The 24,339-nt window shown below is 39.0% G+C and overlaps 1 protein-coding gene across 1 annotated transcript; it reads left to right on the top strand.

Moving 5' to 3' along the window:
- Positions 1–13,151: 13,151 nt before the first annotated feature.
- LOC134738449 (uncharacterized) lies at positions 13,152–18,966 on the top strand. Its single transcript, XM_063653615.1, has 4 exons — positions 13,152–13,249; positions 15,133–15,349; positions 15,838–16,136; positions 16,422–18,966. The coding sequence occupies exons 1-4, from the start codon at positions 13,152–13,154 to the stop codon at positions 16,651–16,653; spliced, it is 846 nt and encodes a 281-aa protein (XP_063509685.1). The 3' UTR covers positions 16,654–18,966.
- Positions 18,967–24,339: the final 5,373 nt, after the last annotated feature.

Genomic DNA, 24,339 nt, shown 5'->3' with positions numbered 1-24,339 from the left:
CCAGGAACTGGTGGCAGTTCCCTCCCATGATACCTTCAAGACTTTGCTGCCCCTCCCCAATCACTCCCAATTAGATTTCACTTTGTAAGTTTCCTTTTAATAAACTCAGTTCAGTTTCTCTAACTGAAATGTGCCACCTGATCTCCACCAAGACTCTAATTGATACACAGCAGAATTCCATAATCATCATCATACATTTATAAAATACATGGACAAACACTTCTTTAATGGAAAATTCGTATCATTTTCCCCTTGATCTTATATTTCCATTCCATTTTTCTCATGAATTTTTTTTCTTAACAAATATATGCTTGAAAGTCTTTTACTCAACATTTCAGTAAACAATTTTCCATGATGCAACAAAAATATGTATACAAATGGGAAAGTTTACCTTGTTTTTACTTCATGTGACTTCTTGAAATAAAAATGAACGATATGCCGAATACTATCAAAATTTTTTCTGAATTATCATTATGGCTGTGAATCCACAATTTATCAAACATAAATGTAACTTTTGATTTCAACATGATTGAATGTAATAAATTTTTATTGGAAATGCATCTTTTAATGAAAAAAATAATGATTTTTCTCCCAATTAGTTTCTGTTTCCATGGATAAATATAACTTATAGCTAGAGTGATGCAGGGTTCAGAGTAAATCAACAGCAATTCTTAAAAAGGGTTGGGCCACAGGAAGTTCCGAACTTACAAAAAGTATATTAATTAGTGTTGTTAAATGGATTTTTAAGGAGTAGAACCAACAAGACTTTTCTGTTACAAGTATATGGCAAAAGTTAAATAAATAAGTGAGCAGCAAAGAGGCTAGTAGAGACTAGGATATTTGTGCTTACAGTAAAAATAAAATGGAGGCTTAAAGTACACAATAATTTGGCAAAAGCTAATGAAAATGTTTTTCCTGTGGCCCTGAATAAATGTTCACAAAATATAAATACAAACTTAACACTAACATGTGATCATTTTTCTAGAAAACACAATATTGCTATTTGGGAAGTAAACATATAATTTTCACCTTCTCATCTTTGAAAGAGTGCAATACAGGCAGCTAAGGCACAGACTGAGGTCTTGATTTTAGTAGGCTTCAAAGATTCTCAAGTCCCTTTTTTGGTTGTGCTGAAGAGTCTGTATATGTTGGGGGAACACTTCCCAGTGAGATCTAGAGAGAAGGTTTTGGTTTTGGTTTTGTTTCTTAGAGGTGGAAAAAGGAGGGCTTGAGAAAGGGCAGATACGGAAGAACTAGACCCATTCTTAGACCAGGCAGCCTTAGGAAAGAGTGTGAATGGGAACTTGAGGATCTGGAAAGCCTTTTAACACCCTGTGTGCCCCAATTCCAGTACCCCATACCCTATGGGGAAACTTTTGCTGGCCCCCAGGGGACGATCTCCAAGTGTGACAAAATTAAGTACAGCATTACCTGGAAAAAGGAAGGAAAGGTCACTGCTTGGACAAATCATTCAGATTTACACTGTTCTACTTTCCTTAGACATGTTTTCTTTTTCCAAGCTGCTAATACCAAACAGCCAAAGAACTATGAGCCCAGTTAAGAATGTGAAACTGGATCTTTTGTATATTCTAAGGCCAAGTCTACACAATAGCAAAGTGTCGGATGTTTTGTCTCTACATTGCCAAACATCTGGATTGAATGAAGATTCGACTAAATGGACTTGATGTTCATCTTGTTTTCTTTTTTAAGGGTGTCATTTACTCTTTCTGGCCATGAAACACCCTTTGATATCAGCAGCAGATCTGAGCGCGAAGTCAGCTGTCTACTCAGAGAGGAAAAGAAAGGAAGCCTTACTCAATCTTTCCATGAATTTTCTTCTTTTTTCTTTTTCATTATTTTTCCTAAACTCTTTCAGGGACTTCAAGGTTCAGGCCATGTCACTCTACCTAATCCATCAGAAAAGGGCCAATCAGGTGTTCCTGTTGTCTGCCAACACAATATTGCTTTTCAGCCTCCATTTAAGGGCTACTCCTCTTCCCTGCTCACTCTCCCTCATCAAGGTGGGCAAGCCCCTGCTCCTTGGTGATTTCCTCACCCTTCCGGGCTCACACTAAGATAAAGGGAGGCAGCCCTAGCCATCTCAAAGCTACACATTAAACAAAGCAACATAATGAGCTGCATTTTGTTGAGGGCTCTCCAGGTCCCCCAAATCTTTCTCAAATGTGATTGTTTATAAAATGTTTGATAAAAATAAATGATGCTTTCAATTTAAACAAAATTTCACACTGTTACTGGTTTTAATAACAGTTTTGACAGATGAGATTTTCATCATCTGTTTTTTCTTTGTGAAGCCTTCTTCAATAAACTAAAAATGCTTTAAACTAACAGATGTGACTATAAAGTAAGGCTTGAGTGTGAGACATCAGGAACTAAAGCTTGTCAAATGTTTCAACATAGAAATTTATCCCTAGCGTAAGCATCTCCTGGGGATCAGGAAAGTCAGGAACCTCACGGTTGCTGGTTAACGTGTGAAGCTTGTTTCAGCAGCAAGATGCCATTTATTCCAAACCGGTCATCTATCTACACTTGTTCCTCCCTATCTGCCTTCTGGATTTCCACCATTTCAGCTATCAGAAACCTGTTAAGAAGTCAGTCCAAATTTGTTGGAGCTGATGTTGACATCTGACAAACTGATGATTCACAATTATTTTTCCATCAGCTCAAAAATTATTTGAATTTTCAGTAATACTGTGTTTACAATAAAGAAGTTATTTTTGCTTACTTTAAAAATATATATATATTTATTTATTTATCTTTTAACAGAATTGAAGTCTTGAAACTAAGTACTCTGATTTTGAAATAGCACACTTGCCTCCAAAATAAATGGTTTGGGGCCAGGCACGGTGGCACAAGCCTGTAATCCCAGCACTTTGGGAGGCCTAGGTGGGCAGATCACTTGAGGTCAGGAGTTTGAGACCAGCCCAGCCAATGTGGTGAAACCCCATCTCTATTAAAAAATTATAATAATACAAAAATACAAAAATTAGCTGGGACTGGTGGGCCATGCCTGTATTCCCAGTTACTTGGGAGGCTGAGGCAGGAAGATCACTTGAGCCCGAGAGGCAGAGACTGTAGTGAGCCGAAATCACACCACCGCACTCAAGCCTGGGCTATAGAGTGAGACTCCGTCTCAAAATAAATAAATAAATAAAATTTTTAAAAAATGGTTTGAAGGATTATCTTTCTTCTTTTTTGTGGTGTCTTTTTATGTTTTAAGCTGTTATTCTTGCAGAGAAATACAACATTGAGAGGCATATTGGCAAATGAGTTTAACAACAAAAGTAATCCTAAAGCTTAAGTAAATCAAGGGGTAATATTACAGAAAGAACATTTTTTCTTAAACCTTGTCATATTCTAAATTAAATAACCCTATCACACCAAAAAAGTATATGTTGAAATTTATTGGCATGACCTAACAATTAAAGTGAGAGACTAAGAAATACTGATTTTCATTTCCATCCTTCCCACTAATATATGCATACACACAAACCCACACACACACAGGCATACACATATATATTTCATTAAGTTATTTAATCCACAATTTTATACTTTCCCTTGAAGTGAACACAAAGCATTTGACTTCCACATGGTAGAGTTAATGAGTGAGTTACACATCACTTCATATCTCACTAGTCTTCTTCTGCTTCTTATAATGTAATCTGTGAATGGGCCCTGCACAGTGGCCCACGCCTGTAATCCTAACAGTTTGGGAGGTCAAGACAGGAGGATTGCTTGAGTCCAGGAGTTCAAGACCAGCTTAGGCAATGTAGCAAGATCCCATTTCTATAAAAAAGTACAAAAGTTAGCTGGGTGTGGTGGCTCATGTCTGTAGTCCCAGCTACTCAGGGGGCTGAGGTGGGAGGAATGTTTGAGCCCAGGAGGCAGAGGTTGCAATGAGCCAAGATTGCACCACTGCACTCCAATCTGGAAGACAGAGTAAGACCCTGTCTCAAAAGGAAAAAAAAGAAGAATTATGCTAATGACTGCATTTGTAGGCCCACAAGGCCTCAGTATATGGGCTATCCCTGACAGAAGCAAAATCTTGCTCCACCCCCGAAGTTTCCCTGCCAAAAGAGGTATTCACAAGGATCATGACAGTGTAGGGCTAAGGGGCAGAGCTAAACTGGACAGACTTTAACCTGAGACAAGCTGGGAGACCTCAAAGCAAGACACTGTATGAAGGAGCAGAGAGCTTCAATGAGAACAGAGGAGAAGATCTGAGAGAAATGCTAAGAACAGCCTCCAGCAAGAGTAGTCAGGCAGTCCAAAGCCAGTGTCCAAAGGTCTTGTCTAGATCAAAGTAGGATTGGACAACAAGTGGAACAAAGTGGCATTGGAGTAGAGGAGAATTCAGAGCACAGGTTCTAGCTGTGTTCACCAGGGAGGAGGCAAGATCTAAGCTCCTGGGAGAGAGACTGGGAGAACCAAGATGAGCTTCAGAGCTCCAGTCGTTGCTAGAGCCCAGGATTCTGGATACAGTGTCCAGGCTGAGAGCTGCATGGGGGATAAAGCAGGCAGTCAATAGGATGGATTGGGTTGTGGTGTGGGAGGGCAGGATGGGGAGGAGTCAGACACGCTGGGACTCAGGCCGCTTGGGCTTGGGCTTCAGTGCTCTTGCAGCACATTGATGCGTAACTATGCATTCGTGGGTCTGTCTCCCCTGCTAAGCTCTGAACTCCTTTGAGAGGAGCTGCATTGTGTCTTTGTTTCTTCAGCACCCATGTAGTCTCTCCACAGAAGAGGAGCTGAATTGGTGCCTCTAAATGAGTGAATACAGGGCCCAGAGTGAAAAATCAGTGAGTGAGTAAACATGAAACCACTCTCAAAAGTAGAAGAGCACACATTCTATCTGGCACTTGGAACATACTCTTACAGCAGAATTCTGTCTTTAGATCATAAAGAGAGTTATCTGGTGGTGGTGGTGACATGCTTCTCTATATATGAATACCAAAAGACTTAAATTACAGCCCTGTGCCTTTATTTTTTATGGAGGCTACGACCATCTTGATTATTTCTTACCTGTCAACTGTATAAGGCATGTATTATGGTCAGAAATGGAACTATAAAGAAGATAAATTTAGTGTTAACTAAATTCAACTGAGGCAATTAAGAATATGACTTTTTTTTTTTTTTCATTTCAACATATCAGAGACTAACCTTCTATCATTTCATCCCTTTTTCCAAGCTCTGAACGAACTTGGATCTATTCTTCAACCTTTTCTGCCCCGATCATTGCTTGGCTCAGTTTAAATGATCATTCTTCCTTCTACTAACATCTTTTACCTCTCCTCTGTCTCTCTCTTTGGCTACTTCTTCCTCCTACCTTTAAATATTTTCACTTTTATGTATTTGTCAGTCAGCCATTTGCTCATTTATTCATCCAACAAACATTAATTAAGCTCTATGCCAAGTACTATCCAGCTGTTGAGTATGCAAAGGTAAAAAAGATATTATTTTTGCCTTCAAGAATAGCCCAGTACAATGAGAAAGACCCACTTCTACTCATGAAGACATACATAACAGGATAGTGTCTTCTACCACTTTCCTTGTCCTGTGGAAGAGTTCAGTCTAGCTCCAGCTAATGCCTCTTTGGAGAGAAGCAGGGGCTTCCTCTCTTTTTGTTGTTATCACCACCTTGAGCCCCACACCTAGGGTTGTTGTAAGATAGATGAAGCCTGGGCAGGGTCTCGGGAGTACACAAACCTAGCTCTAGAGTGCCATATTAAATGCTGCTCAAAGATGGCTCTTACTCGTGGTCAATGAGAAGGGCAGCTGGGTGCTAAGTGGGCTTCCATGCACTTCACCAGGGTTGGGGACGGAGAGTGCCTTCCCTGGTAGAGATCTGTAGTTCCTTCACCTCCTGCCTCTATTTCTATAGTGCATTCTCCCCCTCCTCTTACCCTGCCCCTGGGGATATATAATTAAAACTCTGAACTAGATTAGTCTCTGAAGGCAGCAAAACTCACTCAACAAGTATGCATTCAAATCTTTCTGATTTACACTAAGACCAGAGGATTTTCAAATATTTTTAGCCTTTGTTCTGGGTGACTCACTGTCTAGCTGTCTAGTCCTGGGATAGGGAAAAGGGAGGGTTGCAGAGATCAGGAGGATGTCCTCAGGAAACAAGTAAAGAAATGCAATTACCTCAAGGATAGAAAAAAAATCTATTAATATATTAAATATGTCAATGTATGGAGATATATCCCCTCTGCCTTTTTATGTAAACTGCTAAGTAACAGTGCATTAAATGAGAGAGATGGAGGAACTGGGGGTGGGGACTCCCTACGCAGTCGGCCAGGAGACAAAGCCTTGATCCTGCCAAAGGTTCTAATTCAATTTCTTTCCATACTTTTACTTCTCTGTTTCATGCAAGCCTGCACTTTTCCTCATCTATTCTTTTCTTAATTCCTGCAACCTGGCTTCCATTTTCCCTGCAGTACTGAAACTAGGCTCTTAAAGATTACTAAATGCTTTCTATCTGGCAAATCCAGGGGATATTTCTCAGTCTTCACCTTCCTTTGTGTCTCTGAAGCCATGGTCTCTGTGGCAGCCACATGGTTACTAGTACCACGTTCAACATTTGCTTGTCCCCTCACCAAGAAGATTTTGAACAGAAAACCTTGGGTGGCTTGGTTGTGAAAACAGTAGGTACTTAGAAGGATTTTTTCTTTAAGTGTTTTTCGAAACTACACTCTCTTCCCCTAGATTATTATATTCTATCTGAGTAGGGGCAGAGAGGTGGAGAAGTTGTGTCTCCTGTCTGTTGATGATCACTGGTCTACAGAAACAAACTCCTGGAGCCTGAAGACCTCTATTCTAATCTTAGCTTTACAATCTGCCTTTTCATGCAACCTTGGCAAATCACTCAGCAGTTTCATTTTAAAGACAGAGGTGATCACATGTGGGCAGTGGCAAGAAAATGAAAAAACTGATAGATCACAAACAAAGCTGATGCTCCAGTGCACTGCAATGATCTGGGTTCAGAGGAGGCTACATAGTCATTTCCAGGACAAGGCCACTCCAGCCAAGAATGAACCATCACACAGTCCACCTCAGGGCCTTAGGAGATGCTGCAACTTTTCTCTCAGTGCAACTCCTGCATCCAGGGCAAGGACTGGGAAATAGAATAAAAAGGAGAAGCCAGCAGTAAAAAGGTGGTCTCTGTGGAGCAAGAAACTCTACTTAGACTTCAGTCAATTGTTCCACCTACTGTTGCCCATGAGAACAGCCCGTGTGCCAATTCCCTTTGAAAATTTCTAGGCTTCACAAACTTCTCCTTACAGTTTGGAGGCATCAGCTTTCAATCCTCTGTTAAGCTTGTTTCCCCCACTGCAGAAAAAACAACATGTGCAAATGTTTCCCAGCACTTTTCTGCTTAACTAAACAGACCCCTTTTCTTGTTCGCATGAGGAATAAAAGAAACTCATTTTTAGTTGAACAGAGCTAGCTCACTTTAAGCTTTCATTAAGACCCATTTTCACTAGTTAATACATCCATGTGTAATGAAATAACTTTGCAAAATCTAAAGAATTTATATATTTTTATTGACCAACAATAATGAATGATCTCTTTTGCTCTTTTGCCTTCCATTGCATTTAAATTTTATTTATTTATTTATTTATTTTTAATACTATCTTCTTCCCTATTGCCTCTTGAGCACTAATGGTGAATATTCCACCAGGCTTACTCAGTGCTCAGAGCTTTCCCCTTTGTACTCACCACTAGAGACCCCTCGTGTTCAGGACAAGCATTATGACCTCCACAATGATAGCATCTCTATTACTTATTCCCCAGTGGTGCTTCAGTCTTGTAGGGACGTTCAAAATACCCTGGCTTCACCTGAGTGTAGATTCACATTCCATTCAATTCTATAGGAGGAGAAAGAAAAATGAAATGAGTATCTATGAATGATCTACCTTGTATCGGATTCTGTGCTGATATTTTATACATCATTGTCCCTGTTTTTCAAGTTACAGAACTGAAGCATAGAACACTGACCTCATTGAAGGTCACCCAGCTAATAACAAACAAACAACTGATATGGCCAAGTTCCTTGCTGAGATCTGTCTGACCCCTATGCCCATGAGTTTTTTTTTTACCATGCTACTTTCCTTGAAAGTACAGCATACAATCATTCCTTCATTTCACTCAAGAAAGGAGATCAACTTCCTTGTATTAAATTTGGAGTTTACATTTTTTGGAATATTAAGACAATTTTTTAAACCTGCTAATTGATGTCCAGGACTAATTTGCTGAATTTACTGAATATGTCTTGAGAGCTTACCTAGTACTGGTAGCTGTTACACATCTGACTGGCAAAAACAATCAAGACATACTACTGGTCATCAAAAAGGTTGCCATCTTTTTTTCTCTAATTTCAATCTCTGTAACATATGGTCTGCACCACACACTAATCTCCTTAAAATTTCATTTTCATACTAAAAAAACTTTTCTTAAGCATGTACTCTATGCCACGATGTGTGCTATTTGAGTTACCAAAAAGATTCAGGCACCTCTAACCACTAGGAACTGACATTTGGGTCATTCCCTCATACAAAACCATCAGTGGCTTCCTGTCAACCACTTTGAACCCAACCTTCACTGCAAAGCACTTATTCCAGTGTTTAGTCATCCTTCTCTACTCTAAACTCATAGACTATGACTGCCATAGCATTTAGTTGTTATAATTGTCTCTCATATGTTAATTTTATCTCCCAGTGACACTATAATCTACTCAAAAGCAGGGCTCATTGCTTACAATCATTCTTTTTGGTCATACACAAGACAAGGGATTACTTCTTTGGCTTTGAATCCAAAGAATTCTTTCATCTTGTGGTGATTTAAAGAACTTTAAAAGATTTGTTGATTGGTATTTAAGGATTAAACGCAACACTAGAGAATTTTCCTCCTGGTTAAAAAATCCACTTAGTTCTTTAATACAAAATAATCACTGAGATTTTTGATAAAAATTGATTTTAAAAGATGTTAGTATGGAAAGAGGAGAGAAAGCATTGTTGGTCATATGACAGCTAAGTTTTCACCTTGGTCCTTTTTAATTATCAACTATCATTTTGGTTTTTCTTTCACCAAATTGCATCTGAAATTTTGCTAGTCAGGCCAAAACTGTATTCCCATTATTATGATATTTCAGAGAAATGTCAGGCCAAATCCTTGTGCAATTTTCTTATAATAACAATACTCTTATAGTCATCTTATTTAGCTCTTGAGTATGAGAGAAATGAAATATTTCACTTTAGGCAAAGCTGTAGGGTAAGGGAGCTTGCTTTCTTGACCCCACCCCATCTTGCTATCTGTGCCCCATGGTCTGCCTTGGACAGAGCCAGCTGAAAGGACCCAGGGGACTGGGCTTTCATCTGTCCACTGGGCCTGGCTGGCTGCTCCTGATAACCTTCAGTGGCTAAGAAGTTTGATTTGTCCTGAAGAATACAGCATCTGATGGGGAGCACAATGGGTCGACACTGGCAGGGGAAATAGTATCTACTTCACATGGCCATGGATGCACTGTGGTAATGAAGGATCTAGGAGCAGGTGGAAATAGAATTCCAGAGAGGCAGCCAGCACCAGAAAAGTTGGCCAATAGGTGGATGAGACTTAATCCTTGGCCTATCTGGTTCAGAGACTTGGAAATGTAAGACATATCTTCAAGCCAGTGGACTAGAAAACCAGTGAGTCACCAGCTCAGCCATACAGATCCAGGGAAACAGATTAAAACTTCAATTAAACAAAATAGGCTCTGCAGTAAGTGTAACTTGGGGCTCCAATAATTCCTAGAGAATGAAGAAAGCTCATCTTGTGAGTAAGACTAAGTGGTCTTCAGGGCTCCAGAAATTCAGGAGTTGGATTCCAGCTTAACTATAGTACTAGTAAACCACAATGCAATAATAATGAGGACACATACATTAATGCAAGACATTATCCTTTCAAGTACATTCTTTTTTTTTTTTTTCAGAGAGACAGGACCTTGCTGTGTCATCCAAGTTGGAGTGCAATGGCCTGATCACATCTCACTGCAGCCTCCATCTCCTGGTCTCAAGCAATCATCTCATCTCAGCCTCTCAAGTAGCTGGGACTATAGGTGCACACCACTACACTGGCTAATTTTTAAGTTTTTTGTTTTGTTTTGTTTTTTTGTAGAAACAAGGTCTCATTATGTTGCCCAGGCTGGTCAACATAAACTCCTGGTCTCAAGAGATCCTCCCACCTCACTCTCCTGAATAGCTGGGATTACAACCATGTACCACCACACCCAGCCTATAAGCATGTTCTGACTGAAGCCTTCCAAAGTGTCCAACAATGATGCCTAGGGTCAAATGCCAAGGTGGGAGGCAGTTTTTGAGGCCCTCAGTTCACACCTTCTGCTTTTGCCTACTCAGAAGACAGAACCAGCATGGAGATTTACCTGTTCCAATGTGATGTCCATTTGGTTGGTTTTCTTTGCACCAAGGATGCAGGCAGAATAGAACAGCACAGGGGCTAGCAAACTATGGCCCATAAGGCAAATCTGGTCCACCATTTTTTTTTAAATAAAGCTTTATTGGAACAGAACACCACAATTTATTTACATATTATGTAGAACTGCTTTCACACTACAGTGGCAGAGCTAAATAGTTGTGACAAAGACTGCATGGCTTACAAACCGTAAAATATTTACTCTCTGGTCCTTTATGGAAAAAGTTTACCAACTCCTAAGGTAGTGCATAGTGGGGTCAGACTATCCACTATCCTAAGAGCTCTGTTCCTACCCTTATTAAGGAGGTAAGTTTAGGCAAATCACTTTAACTCTTTATGCCTCAGAATTCTCATCATTTAAACTGTGACAATAATATAATTTCCTTCGTGGAGTAATCAGTCCTCCGTATCTATAGGTTCTACATCTGTAGATTCAACCAATCATGAATCAAAAATATTTGGGGGAAATATTTTGTCTGTGCTTAACAGGTACAGACTTTTTTTTTTCTTTTCTTTATTCCATAAATAATACACTATAGAAAGTATTTACATATCATTTACCTTATATCTGGCATTATAAATAATCTAGAGATGAGTTTAAGTATACAGGAAAATGTGCATAGATTATATATAAATACTATGCCATTTTCTATCAGGGACTTGAGCATCCACTGATTTTGGTATTTTCGGGGGTCCGGGAACCAATCTCCTACAGATACTGAGAGAAGATTATAGTTATAAAAACTTAATGCAATCATACATGGAATGTGCCTAGCACAGTGTCTGGCATGTAATAAGTATCATATAATAATTAACAATTATTGCTATCCATCAGGTAACAGCACTTTCAGAATTGTATTCAAGCAGAATTTGTTTCTAATATAGAGCCTATAAAGTAAGTATGCACTCTTGATAAAGGTGCCAGTACAGGCACTGGCCAAAACCAGTTGAATCTGGATAAGGTACTTGGTTTTAATATTGTCAATATAAAAATTTTTAAGAAGAGCACTTATCACTCTTTATTGCTGGGAATCTCTGCAGTATCTTGTAAATTGCTTTAAACAGGTACTTAAAAGTTTTCTGTTGGACTCTGTTGAATGCAGATAAGGGTCATGAAGGAAAAATTTACATTTCATCAGTATTAAAAATTTATTAACACTCATGAAAATGTATTTTATTGTGCTTTTTTTGATGTTTTATATTACAATCCCTGCCACCTACTTTGAAAAAAATTGTTTCACCGTTGCAGCTTAAACCTTCAAATTCTCTCTTCAACTCAGAATGCCATTCATTAAATTCCTACTTCTAAGGAACCATAAATGCAGTAATCTAGACCCTGATAAAGGCTTTAAAGTTGTCCCATAGGATACTTGGGATGGAGAAAGATGGGACATTAGTGTCAAAGAAGCATATTATTTCTCAATATAATTAATAAACTCTTCCTCTCCCCCACAGCAATCTGCTAAATCTCCAATTCTTATTTGCATTGAAGCCAAAGATTTAGTTACCTACCTAACAGAAAAAGGGGGAAAGATCTGAAAACAGCTTTAAGTATTTAGTAGTTTAAACCCTGCATAAATTGGAGATTTGAATAAAAAATCAGCCCTGGTATTTTTCTGTGAAAACGGTGAACAGAAGGAATATATGTGCTCAGAGGAATAGAGTTTTATGCCAAACATCAATCAACCCGGCTTTAGAAGACTATTTATAATACTGTGGGGGATCTGGGCAGTTGCACTTCACACTGTGAGGACCAATCCATGACATTAGTGAACAATTGAAGTCTTCACAAATAATTAAAACTCTGTTTGAAGATGGAGATATTTTCCACAGCTTTCCTGTGTATGCATGATGTCATCGATATTCAAGAGTGTAAATATTGACTAGTTATTGCTGGTAGCCAGAAGGAGCAAAATCCCCTTTGAAATAATAATGTGGAGTGTGTGTATATAACATATACATATGTATGCACACACATATGCATAGAGATGTTAAATATATAGTCATATAGGGAGAGAGAAAATATAGATTTCACTTTATATGACAGTTGAATAGCTATACTTTAAACAACCTATGTTCACTGCCAGTACAGTTCTAGTGTGACTGTGTATGTATGTATGTGTGTGTGTGTATGTGTATGATATGCAAAGAAAATGCAAAAATATTTCTGAAATTTTTTATCTGTGTTTTTGTTTTTTTTCTTAACATGATAATGAGAGATATTATAAAGCACACCTTTTGTCTTTAAAAAATAACCTCTTCATTGTTTAGATTAGTATCCAGAAATAGAAGATTTTAGAGCTTGCATGGATAGAATTAATAATCTTATCTCATTTTCATATTTTAAGCTCACCTTAAATCCTTTTGGGGTGGAAGCAGAGTACCATTAATACATAAATTAAAATCCTGCAAATGGCTCCTTCATTTGACAATTTTTCATTTAAGAGACATGGGACTTAGAAAATTTTTGAGATTTAAAAAAATCCCTCCAGATTATTATTTCAATGGACTCATTTAGCTAAGAACGACTAAAGATATCAGCACACTTGGGAGTGTGAAGATACTGAAGAAACAAAAGCCATTTCCTTTCTCCATGGAGCTTCCAATTCCGAGCCAGATGTAATATACATGCATGTGTGGGTTTTATCAACCGCAGAATGGGGCTCTCTACAAGAAGTCATTGGGTGATGCAAACAATAAGTGCAAAAAGAGAAAAGGAAGCAATCTGTACAGGTGAAGAACTGACAGGAAAGAGGTAAGCCTCACCTATGACAAAATGAATTGTGAGTGCTGGATCACTGGAGTAGGAGAGAGAATGGCAGTGCAAATCAGAGAAATGTCATTAAAAAGGGGGAGGGCGTGCGCACAGTAAGTTGGGAGAAATAAAAATCAGAGAGTAGAATGAATTTGAGACTATGAACTAGATTAATTAAGATTTATGGTCTTGGCCAGGCATGGTGGCTCATGCCTGTAAATCCCAGCACTCTAGGAGGCTGGGGCAGGTGGTTAACCTGAGTCCATGAATTCAAGACTAGCCTGGACAACATGGTAAAACCTTGTCTCTACAAAAAAAAAAAAAAAAAAAAAATTCTAACAATTAGCCAGCTGTGGTGGTGCACACCAGTAAGTCCCAGCTACTCAGGAGGCTGAGGTGGGAGGATCACTTGATCCTGGGAGGCAGAGGTTGCAGTGAGCCCTGATGACACAGCAATACCCTGTCTGAAAAGAAAAATTAAAAATTAAAAAAAAAAGACTTACAGTCTTATGAGTGGGCTTTCAGTTCCATTTTTGGCTTTACAAGATTCCCACTCAATCAAAATTACACATACAAAATGGAGTGAAGAAAAGCTTTGCATTTACTTAGGAGGTGAAAGAACCATGATAATGTTGGCCCATCCATTTTAACTGTGTTAGTGAACACTAAAGTTTGTTCCTTAAGTGATTTGCCCATGTGTAGGTAGGGAATGTATTTCACACATCTTTTAGACTCTCCACTGTATGGACCAAGAGCAGGACTGACTGACTACACACCGATAAATTGTTTCAGGCCACTATACTGGATATATGGAATAGACTGAGTGAAATCTCCCCCACGATCTTCACAGATGACTGGAGTCCACAGAAGTCCCTGACCCCCAGTGTTAAAGAGGCCGTTAGGAATACAGGTTATTATTAGGATAGGAGATATCGTCTGGAATTAAAGGCACCACCGGTCAAATTGGCTGGTACCAGATTCCTGTGATATCTTTGTGCTGTCAACACATACAAAGAGAAATGTGTGAAAATTATTCAAAGAATACCTAGCCTAACAAAGAGAACAATTCTGGACAAAAAGTAATCCCGTTTGAATCCAAGAGTAATCCTGTCTGCAGGATAGCTTGGCAAATCCCCCACTTGAAATTTTGTTTTAGAAACACGTTCCCTGACAAGGCAAGAATTCCTCCTAAGATGACATACAGAATTCAGGCCCGAAGCCTGGAAGTCTTGCTCTGAGGCCCACCAGCATGGAAACAGGCTTTTTTAAAGGAAATAATCCAGATATTTTCTTTTTCCTGATGCCTGTGTAGACGTGTTTCCTTGAAGCTCCTTTCAGTCGGCCTGAATTCGGGAAAGCACCAGGGGGAGCTCACACATCTTCCTTCTTTTTCTCCCCCACTTACAGAAGGTTGGCTCTTGTATCCTAGCAAAAGGGTGGGTCAAAAACAACAACATGCATGAAATGATTCACAAAGGTAAACAAAGGCAATTCGTTCTGTAAAAATACTCTAGATTCTTTCTGAGGACTGGGCACTACACTGCTCATAGTGGGCACAAATAAAGTCAGCATTCAGCCAACTCAGCAGGCTTTAAGATGGAGACTCTTAAACCTCCTGCATCAAAAAGACATAAGGGAATGTCCCTGAGAAGTGCCTGTGTCTCCTTTTAAGAGAGAGAGAGAGAGATTGATTCTGCCTCCTTGCAATTCGAACCGGCATTTTCCAGAACACTCCAATTTGAATCACAGTGGAGGGTCATGGGAGGGATTTGGCACAGGGGAGTCTTGGGTCTTTGGTTTTCCACATTGATCAATGGGATTGATTTTTTCTGTTTTTGTTTTTGTTTTAAAAGAAGAGAATTAGTTCCTTTTTCTGTCTCCAGGATTGAAAACATGAAGGCAAAGAAGAGAAACTCACAATATGTCATTAACTTTGGGTTATCAATACTAGTGGAAAGAATCAATGGTGCAAAGAATCCCAAAGGACTAGATAATCCGCATATTCGACTTCCTGATTATGTGTTACTGACACTAACATTTCGGAGTGTGGAGACCCTGCCCCATCTGGGGAGAGGGAGAGACAAAGACCCCCTGCTTCTGGTACTTGATTCACACATAATGCCCTCCATTTACTGCTTTCAAGAAATAACCTGTTTCTAATCTTAAATTTCAATCTATTGATCACAAAATCATAGAGATCCTAGCCCTGAAAGAGACTTCATGAGACCATGTGACCAACTTTCTGACGCAGGTGAGATATCATTGTTTTGCATTTTACTTTATAGAGGAAGTCATTGAGATTCAGAAAGGAAAATTAAAGAGGCCGGGTCTCAGTTGAGTGATTTTTCTCCGTAGATTAAAAATCCATTCAGTATCCAGTTCCCCGTCCCCACCTACCCCTCCTAATAAGGCTGTGAATAGCGTTTTTTATATCCCAAGTCTAAACTTTGAGCCATTGGCAACCCTTAGGAGGAAAGAGATGAATCATAAGGGATTGTGGAATCATTAGAAATTGAGGTAGCTGAACATCTGGGGGAACGCTGGGCTTGATTCAAAACTCTCATCAAATGAGGGTTTCTCCTGGGTAGGAGGCCGCTGAGCCGCAGGGAAGCTGCGGGGCCAGCCGAGGAGCCGGCGGCCTCTTGGGTCCCCAGTGTCGCGCGACAGCACGACCCGAGACAAGGCACCTGGCGCTGGTGCCAGGCAGAGGCCCCGCGTTGCGAGGCCGGCGGCAACAGCGCCTGGCGGTCGGTTCCGGGCGGGGCTGCAGGCGCCGGGTTCCCGCGGCCGCGAGGCGGGGCTGGAGGGCGCTGCGGGCTGCGCGGAGGCTGCGGGGAGCGCGGGGAGCGCGCGGAGCCCGACTCGCAGGGAGATCGCGTCGCGCCGGGTACAGGCAGGGGACCCGCGCTCTAGGAGGGCGCACGGAGAGGCGCACTGCGGGCCCAGGGGCTGCGGTCCCGGCCGCCGTGCGGGAACAGGCTGACTCCACGCCGCCGCCCAGCCAAGTCCGCGCGGGGTGCTGGCGGAGATGTCGCATGGGAGGCTTCTTCAACGAGGTGCAAATCCAAGCCACCTCGCCTCAGTGAATGAAGGGACGGCGCGGGGGGCGGGAGGGGTTCACCGTGACAAAAGCCTAGTACCTGGTTCAAACTTTTTTTTTTTTTGCCCGCAGGATTAGAACATCCGAGATTAAAATGTCTCACACGTCAGTGCAGCAGAATTTCCCAGCGACTTCGGTGGCGGGAGAGCAGCACCTCTCAGGGACAGCTGTGCGCATCCCTCGGGCCCCACCGACCGCACCATCTGACCTGCGGGAAACGAAATCTGAGCTCAGGAATTTGAACGGCCCCACGCACGTTCATTCCCGGATACATCTTCTAGAGGACCGTGATTTTTCCACTTAGAGATTATTTAGGGAGATGTCCTGGATGGGACAGGTAGACAAATGGCGGCCCGAGGAAAATGCAGGATCTACATTGTAGACGCTTAAGCACCAACTGTCTGGGCCCCGGGGCAGAGGGGACGGGGGACATTACCCACCGGAAACATCACACCCCCGGGGCTCCTGGCATTTTCTACATCAGTGAATGTGCCAGCGAAGAGTGTGGGGAAATTTTCTGAACATAGAATTCATATTCCTGAAACTTTAAGTCGTGAAGTGGGTGCTTCAGCTGTCCCCCAGCTTTAGGATTTTAACCCAGCTTTGGTTTTAATCACCAAGAGTTATTCCTTATAATCAAATCAGCAAAAGCGTTCCATTACCTATTACTGGTTGAGAAAGATTCCGTTCCCCCAGCTCATTGTATCGGTTCTCGGATCCAAGATGTTAATTATTGGCCAGGCATTCACAGGGGGTTAATATGGCCCCCCCTCGACACCTTGCCTCGTACCAGAGACACCAAAAGCTGCTGCTGAGGGATAATGGAGAATGGGAAAAGTTGGTCATGAAAAACCTCTTTTATTCTTACTTGCAAGCTACGCTTTTGACATTCTTTTTTTGACACTAAATGGAGATTACTGAATTGATAACTTTTGGGTTTTCTCTGTCACACTGGGTTTTTTTTCCCCCGTTTGTTTGTAAGGTTTTTTTGGTTTTGGTTTTGGTTTTGGGGGGAGGGGAAGGGGGAAGTGGATAGGGAGATGGAAGAGTGTTCTGTTACTGGTTTTATCCAAATCCTGTTAGGTCTTGTTCTTCAATGTAATGTGGAATGGAGAAGTTGCATAAGTACATGACTGACAAACAAGGTCTCTTAGAAGAGAGTTAAGGAATAGGAAATATAATGTGTCCTGGAGAAAAAGAAAAACCCTTAGTATGACACACTGGCCTTTAAATAGAGGACACATGAATATGTAAAGGAGAGGCACGTGTGAAATAAGATGCGACTTGCTGAGCCCTCCGGCCCCCACTCCCCATGTATCAAGAACTTTACTTACATCATCTCATCTAATTCTACCCACAACCCAAGAGGAAGGGCGATACTTTTAATTCGGGTTTTTACAGACGAGAAATTTGTATCTCAGAGGCCAAAGTAAATTGCCTGAGGGCATATAGCTACTTAGGACAGAATTAGAATTGATTAAAGAGTCAAAAATTCTTTGAGAATTAGTGTTTTAAACTCTCGATTAGTTACCAAGGGAATCTGAGAAATTAATTAACTTCTGGGGGGATCTTTAGATTAGTGGGGAAATTATGTTAAGCCCAAAGAAAGACAAGCCCGTGAATTTTCTTGTTATCTATGATGTGGTTTGGGGAAAGGTGTGACAATTTGAGAAAACTGAAAAGTGCTGAAATTCCTTTAATAAGGTTCTATTTAAACTGATAGAGCTACTAGATATAATTAGGCAGATGTCCATTTTCTTCTGGAAGCTTCTATTATTTGAGGAGAAAACTAAAAAGCTTTAGACTGTTTCAAATTAAGGACAATTTGAATTCTAGTTGGAAAGCGGATAAACTATCTGTATGATTGAGTTTAAAAGGCATGGAAAGGCTATTGCAAAATATTGATCCCACTCAGTGAGAGCAAGCACAGCTTTCAAATGATACAGATCTGGCTATGAATTTGAATGGTGACTGTGCCTAGCTGTGTGACCAAGGGCAACTTTCTTAACCTCTCTGGGCCTCTGAGTCCTCATCTTTAAAATGAGACAAATAAGCCCTCGCAAGACGCTTGTGATGATAAAATAAAAGAGTATGGGTGAAAGTCCTTAACAGAATGCCTGATATGTAGCAGATACTCAACAGAGTTAGCAATGTTTCATTTAATTAAAGAATTTGAGAGCAGGATAGGGAGCACCACTAACTTCTGCTCTTCAACAATTTTGCCTGGGGCTGGCTCTGGGGAATAGACTTGGATTCTCATGAGTATGTGAATCTTTAGTTACTTCCTTGAAAGGACAGACAGTTATAAAAGCAAGCAATGAAGTCTGGGAAGGTGGAGGAGAATGGTTATGGAAAGTTATCCCCACATCATAAGTCTTCCTGATCTTGAGATCAAACAACAACACTTTCAGAAACAGCAAGAAATTAAGGCTGAAGCAAAATACCCCCTGTATAATTTTTAAGTCAGTTAATAATGAAGGTGTAAATAAAACAGAAATGTCTGTGTTCTTACTTAAACCTTGAACAAATAAGGGATTTTTTTCTTTAGTGTTTTTTAATAGAGATATTTTAATCATTTTTTAAGACACAGTTTTTGCCTAGTTACTGTTTACTATTGCCCTGCCAAAAATTAGTTATTACTTCAGGACTTATGTTTGAATAGAACTGCGAAATCCTGCTTTAAAAAGTACTATGAAACAATTCATCAAAATGTTTTCCTCTGATGTTTTCTACCAGGTAAAGGCAAGATTACTTCTGGAGATTTTCTTTGAAAATAATGATTTTTTTTTTCCTGATTATGAAAGTAATACATGTTTATTGTGGACAACTTAGTATAAAATGAGAGAACAAGCTATAAAGAAGCAAACGAGAACACCCTTATTCTCACCAGTAAGAGTTACCCTTAACCACTTTTAATATTTTGATGATTTCTTTCAGTCTTTTTACCCTTTATTTTTTTAGCCTTGGTACGAACCTATGGAGTATAAAATTGTACATTCTTGTTTTTATATTTATTTTCTACCATGTAACTAAAAAGGATCTGTAACATTTTTAGTGACTGTCTAATTTTATGTCATACCAATATGATATATTGGTATCATTTTTAAAGAAACAATAGAGAATTCTCTATTGTTGAGTGTCTGTGAGTCCCAGTTTTTGCTATTGTAAATTATGCTAAACGAAAATCTGTGTGCATAAATCTTTGAGTTTAAGATTATTTTGTTAAGATAGACTTCTATAACAAGAATTACTAGGTTCATATAGTACTTCTAATGCGTTTGAAATATATTGTCATGTTGATTTTAGCAGTTTTCAGTCCAAGCAGCAATAGATGAAGAAAGCTGTTTAATGCCTCTAGTCGTAGTGACTGATACCACAGCCAAAAAAAAAAAAAAAAAACAAAAAAAAACAAATCTTTTCTAATTTGATAGGCTAAAGAAAAGATTTTGTTGTTTTATTTGTATTTTGGGAGGGCTACTGCAATTGAACAGCTTTTCCAGATGTTCATTAGCCATTTTCTCTTTTGTGAACTATCTATTACTGTCCTTTGCCTGTTTTTCTATCGAGGCCTTAATTTTTTTAACTCTATTTATGTAAACCCCACGTATCCGCCCTTTGTTGTAATCGTGGCAGTTTTTTCCCATTTTACTTTTTGCATTTTAATGTTATTCATGATTTTTGATACATAAAAACGTTAAAGATTTATTTAGATAAATGTATCGTGTTTTTCCATTTTTTCTTTTATGTTGCTCTACAGAAAATCACCTAGATATTCATCTGTTTTTTTCTAGTTGCATTTTTATGAGCTTGTTTGTTTTTACATTTAAGTCTTTATTGCTTTTGTACTTTATTGCATTGTGAGTTAAGAATCTGATTTTTCCCTCAAATAGCTAGGCAGTTTTTCCAATACCATCAACTCAGTGTCCATCTCTCCCTAGCTGATTTACTGTGCCTCCACATCAGAGACCTCTTTTGGTTGATAAAGATGCAGGGATGCTCTTCACAGTACAGTTATTAACAGCCAGAGCAATATATGAGGATCAGCTAATCGGAACCAGTCATAAGCATCAGATCGGGCCAGCAAGCACATCCCAGCTGAGGACCAAAATTGCAAATGGGACCTAAGAAGTTCCTGCATGCAATAAAAGTGGTTTCCTTTCAAAGAAGGATATGTTTCAATGAACTTAACATGTTTAAAGGGGGACTCTCCTGTAAGTTTCATTTGGAGCACATGGAGTTTACATTAGCTTCATTGTGTTCCTTCAACAAACACTAGTTAAGCCACCCCTATGGACAGGTTCTGTTTTAGTATCTCAATAGGTGAGAGAAAGAGAGAGACTCTAAACAGACAGATAGACAGATGATAGATAGACAGATAAATAGATAGATAATCTCCCTATTTCTCTCTTTCTGTGTGTGTCTTTCTCATATTGTCAAAAAATGCTACTGAACTCAGTGAAATTCATATTAAGTGGTAGTACCAATTTTCTATTATTTACGTCATATCATTTCTCTTTCATTAACAATAATTGTTACTGTTCTTTGGGATACATTCCTGGTCAACCCACCCTTTCCTAATATGACACAAATTGCATCTGCCAGTAATTTGCTCTGCTTATTTGAAAAGTTGATAGACATTGTAAGTCTTTGGTTTGTCCACCTGTTCTCATAGTTTGTCTGCTCCTTAAAGAATTGGATTATTTGCTACACTTTTCAGGTGGCTTTATTTTGCATACATTTCTGAATTTTCTTTTCATGATAGCAATACCGGAAGGATGTCCCAATTTTACATTCTATCTTTCCTTTTGCTTTGAAATAATTTAAATCACTCCAAGAAAGATTAATAAAGAAATTATATTTCTATCAAATCTTTATGCAATTAGGTTACTGAACTTTTGAAATCAAAGTAGAAAATCAGATTTTGTGGTTTTGCCCAGTAAAATATAGAATGTCAATGTTGTTCTATTATAAAAATTATAATATTCTATATATTATATTCTTATATTAGAACAATACTATTCTACATATAATATTCTAATATAAGAATAAGACAGCAATAGACCAATTGTTCCTGTTAAGGAAGACTTGTTGATTCACTGGTGCCCACCCATTGTAGATGGGGTGAGAGGATGGGGACTCTGCTGGGATCTAACATCTGGGAATTCCCAGGGGTCCAACATTGGATGGACAACTGGAGCAGAAGAATCCATCCTTAGGAGGAACAAAGGGTGAGGAATTCAGGGGTCAATTGTGATTCCAGAGCCTGGAAAATGAACACCAACCATGAGACTGCTACCAGAGCCAGACTCTATCCCAAGGAGAAGGAGTGTAGAGAACCAAGCAGGTCTTTGCCACAGAGTACGGGAGAGAAACAGGGCCCCAAAGTGTCTATGAATTGACCCAAAACGAGGAGGAAAATGTTGACGTCATCCAATTAGCAGAGATTAAGCAGATTAAGTTTCCTGGCACTTGGCAGAATGGTAACTCAAAATAAAAACTGAGTTTAGTAAAAAACAAGAAAGATATTTTACATTTCTTGGTCATCTTGATTACCACAATGACACTAGTATGGGCCCTAGGTATAGGCGTTTATTTTTGTGCAGTGTAAACCTTGCTGTGTTCAAGTGTGACTACAGTACTAGATTCCCGCCATTCCCTGAAAGGTTAACCTGTTCTTGCTGAGGACTGAGTTCTCTCCCAATGCCTGTTCTGAAACAGCACATCAACTGCAATCATGGTGCTGTCACTTAACCTTTCCCTAACCATCCTCTTGAAAGTCTGAATTTCCCATTCCCCAGATTGTATTCCTATGGAGTGAAATGATAGCCTTGATTCAGCTTGAGTTTGTCATTCCTCCTTCAACACAGAGACTCAGACTATTAGTTACTTCCACTCTCAAAAGAAAAAGCTGCCAAGAAGGGGGTTAGAAGCCTAACAAAAAAAAAAAAATTATTTTCATGCATCCCCAGTAATGGTAGATTTTTGTTGACATACAATATAATCAATTCCTCTTGCCTTTCTGGATGGCTTGGCCCAGTAATTTATACCAGCTTCTGCTCCCCTTAAGCAACTTTGTCCCACTTATGTGAACACACTATATCATCTCTACAGAATACAGTGTGGTATTTATAGTCCCACAGACTTAGGCTGTGGAAGTACTCTTATTTCATTTTTTTTCTTAACAATGTAATCTGGGCATTTTAGTCTTAAACAGCTTCAACACCTTGCTGACTTTGAGCTTGTGGTTCACTAAGACCTTCAGGTCTTTCTCACAAGGACAATTGTAAAGCTACTATTCCAGGGACCCACTATATCATCTCTACAGAATACAGTGTGGTATTTATAGTCCCACAGACTTAGGCTGTGGAAGTACTCTTATTTCATTTTGTTCTTAACAATGTAATTTGGGCATTTTAGTCTTAAACAGCTTCAATACCTTGCTGACTTTGAGCCTGTTGTTCACTAAGACCTTCAGGTCTTTCTCACAAGGACAATTGTAAAGCTACTATTCCAGGGACCCTGGTATTTGTTAGGTTTATTCAATATTTATTCAATTATTTTAAAAACTATTATTTTGTTTCTGATCAATAAGGTAGTGTATGCTTGCTGTAGAAAAACTGGACAGTTCAGAGAAGCATAAAGATGCAAATAAAAATAGTTCGCCCCCATCACTTTGCATACATCTTTTAACATTTGCAAATATGCCACATATGTTGTTTAGTAGTCAATTTTTTTCACTTAGCAATATATCATGTCATTAAATATTCTGCAAAGAATGATGCTTTTGGTTAGAATTTTAAACCAAAATATTCCACTTCTAGAAATTTATCTAATAAATAGTTATCGTTGCATAGCAAGTATTTAGCTACAAAGAAGTTTATAGCAGTTTCATTTATAATAATAAATAATTGACAATACAAAAATATCAAGAGTAAATATTTACCTAAACAATGAAGTACAATAAAGCTGCTAATATGTTTTTAAATAATATTTTATAACATAAAAAAGTTGTATCAATGAATTCAGAGAAAAAGAAAACTATAAAACTGTATATACAGCATGCTTTACTTTTTAAATAATATGTAATTATATCTATTAAAAAAGATTAGATGGCACAAAAGCTAAAATGGTTACATCTGGTTGGAGGAATCATGAATGATTTTTTAGTTTTGTTTCAAGACTCTATTTTTCTAAATGTCTAATAATGTATATGTATTATAATTGTAATAAAAATATTTAATTCATTAATTTAATAAATGATATTTCACCACTTAAAGATATCATAATTTATTTAATTAATTTCCTCAAGCTTGGACATATAGGAAGTTTGTAATAAATAATGCCACATCATGAACACCACATTCATCTCTGGAGGTAAAGAAGTAAAGACATTGGGGGAAGAAAGAATAAAGGGTATATCTCTATCAATAATGATTTATTCTTTCTCTGGATATTAGTGTATTAGTTCATTCTCATGCCTCTAATAAAGACAAACCCGAGACTGGGTAATTTACAAAGGAAAGAGGTTTAATTGACTCATAGTTCAGCATGGCTGGGGAGGCCTCAGGAAACTTACAATCATGGCAGAAGGGGAAGCCAACATGTCCTTCTTCACATGCTGGCAGAAAGAAGAATGAGAGCCTGCACAAAGGGAGAAGCCCCTTATAAAACCGTCAGATCTCCTGAGAATTCACTTACTATCATAAGAACAGTATGGCGGAAACCACCCCATGATTCAATTATCTCCACCTAGTCCCGCCCTTGACACATGGGGAACATTACAATTCAAGATGAGATTTTGAGTGGGGACACAGCCAAAATATATCAGTTGGGTACATGGATGTTCACTGCATTAATCTTCATGCTTTTTGTATGTATTAAATAGCTCATAATAAATTTTAAAAACAATAATATAGTGAGCCATTTATATATATATATACACATATACTAAACATACATTTGATTAGTTCTTTAAAATAATTTGCTAAAA

Source organism: Pongo pygmaeus, chromosome 17 (assembly GCF_028885625.2).
Source record: "Pongo pygmaeus isolate AG05252 chromosome 17, NHGRI_mPonPyg2-v2.0_pri, whole genome shotgun sequence".
Taxonomy (NCBI): domain Eukaryota; kingdom Metazoa; phylum Chordata; class Mammalia; order Primates; family Hominidae; genus Pongo; species Pongo pygmaeus.
Note: the sequence above shows the minus strand (reverse complement) of the source record. Positions and strands in the feature narration are given on the sequence as shown.

What these genes read in the sequence shown, in the direction of transcription:
- LOC134738449 (XM_063653615.1), top strand. Translation starts at nt 13,152, where the DNA reads ATGGGGCTCTCTACAAGAAGTCATTGGGTGATGCAAACAATAAGTGCA. An exon ending in ACAAAGACCCCCTGCTTCTG is followed by an intron (nt 15,350 to 15,837) that starts GTACTTGATTCA and finishes TCTCCTGGGTAG; the next exon opens with GAGGCCGCTGAGCCGCAGGG. An exon ending in GGGAGATCGCGTCGCGCCGG is followed by an intron (nt 16,137 to 16,421) that starts GTACAGGCAGGG and finishes TTTTGCCCGCAG; the next exon opens with GATTAGAACATCCGAGATTA.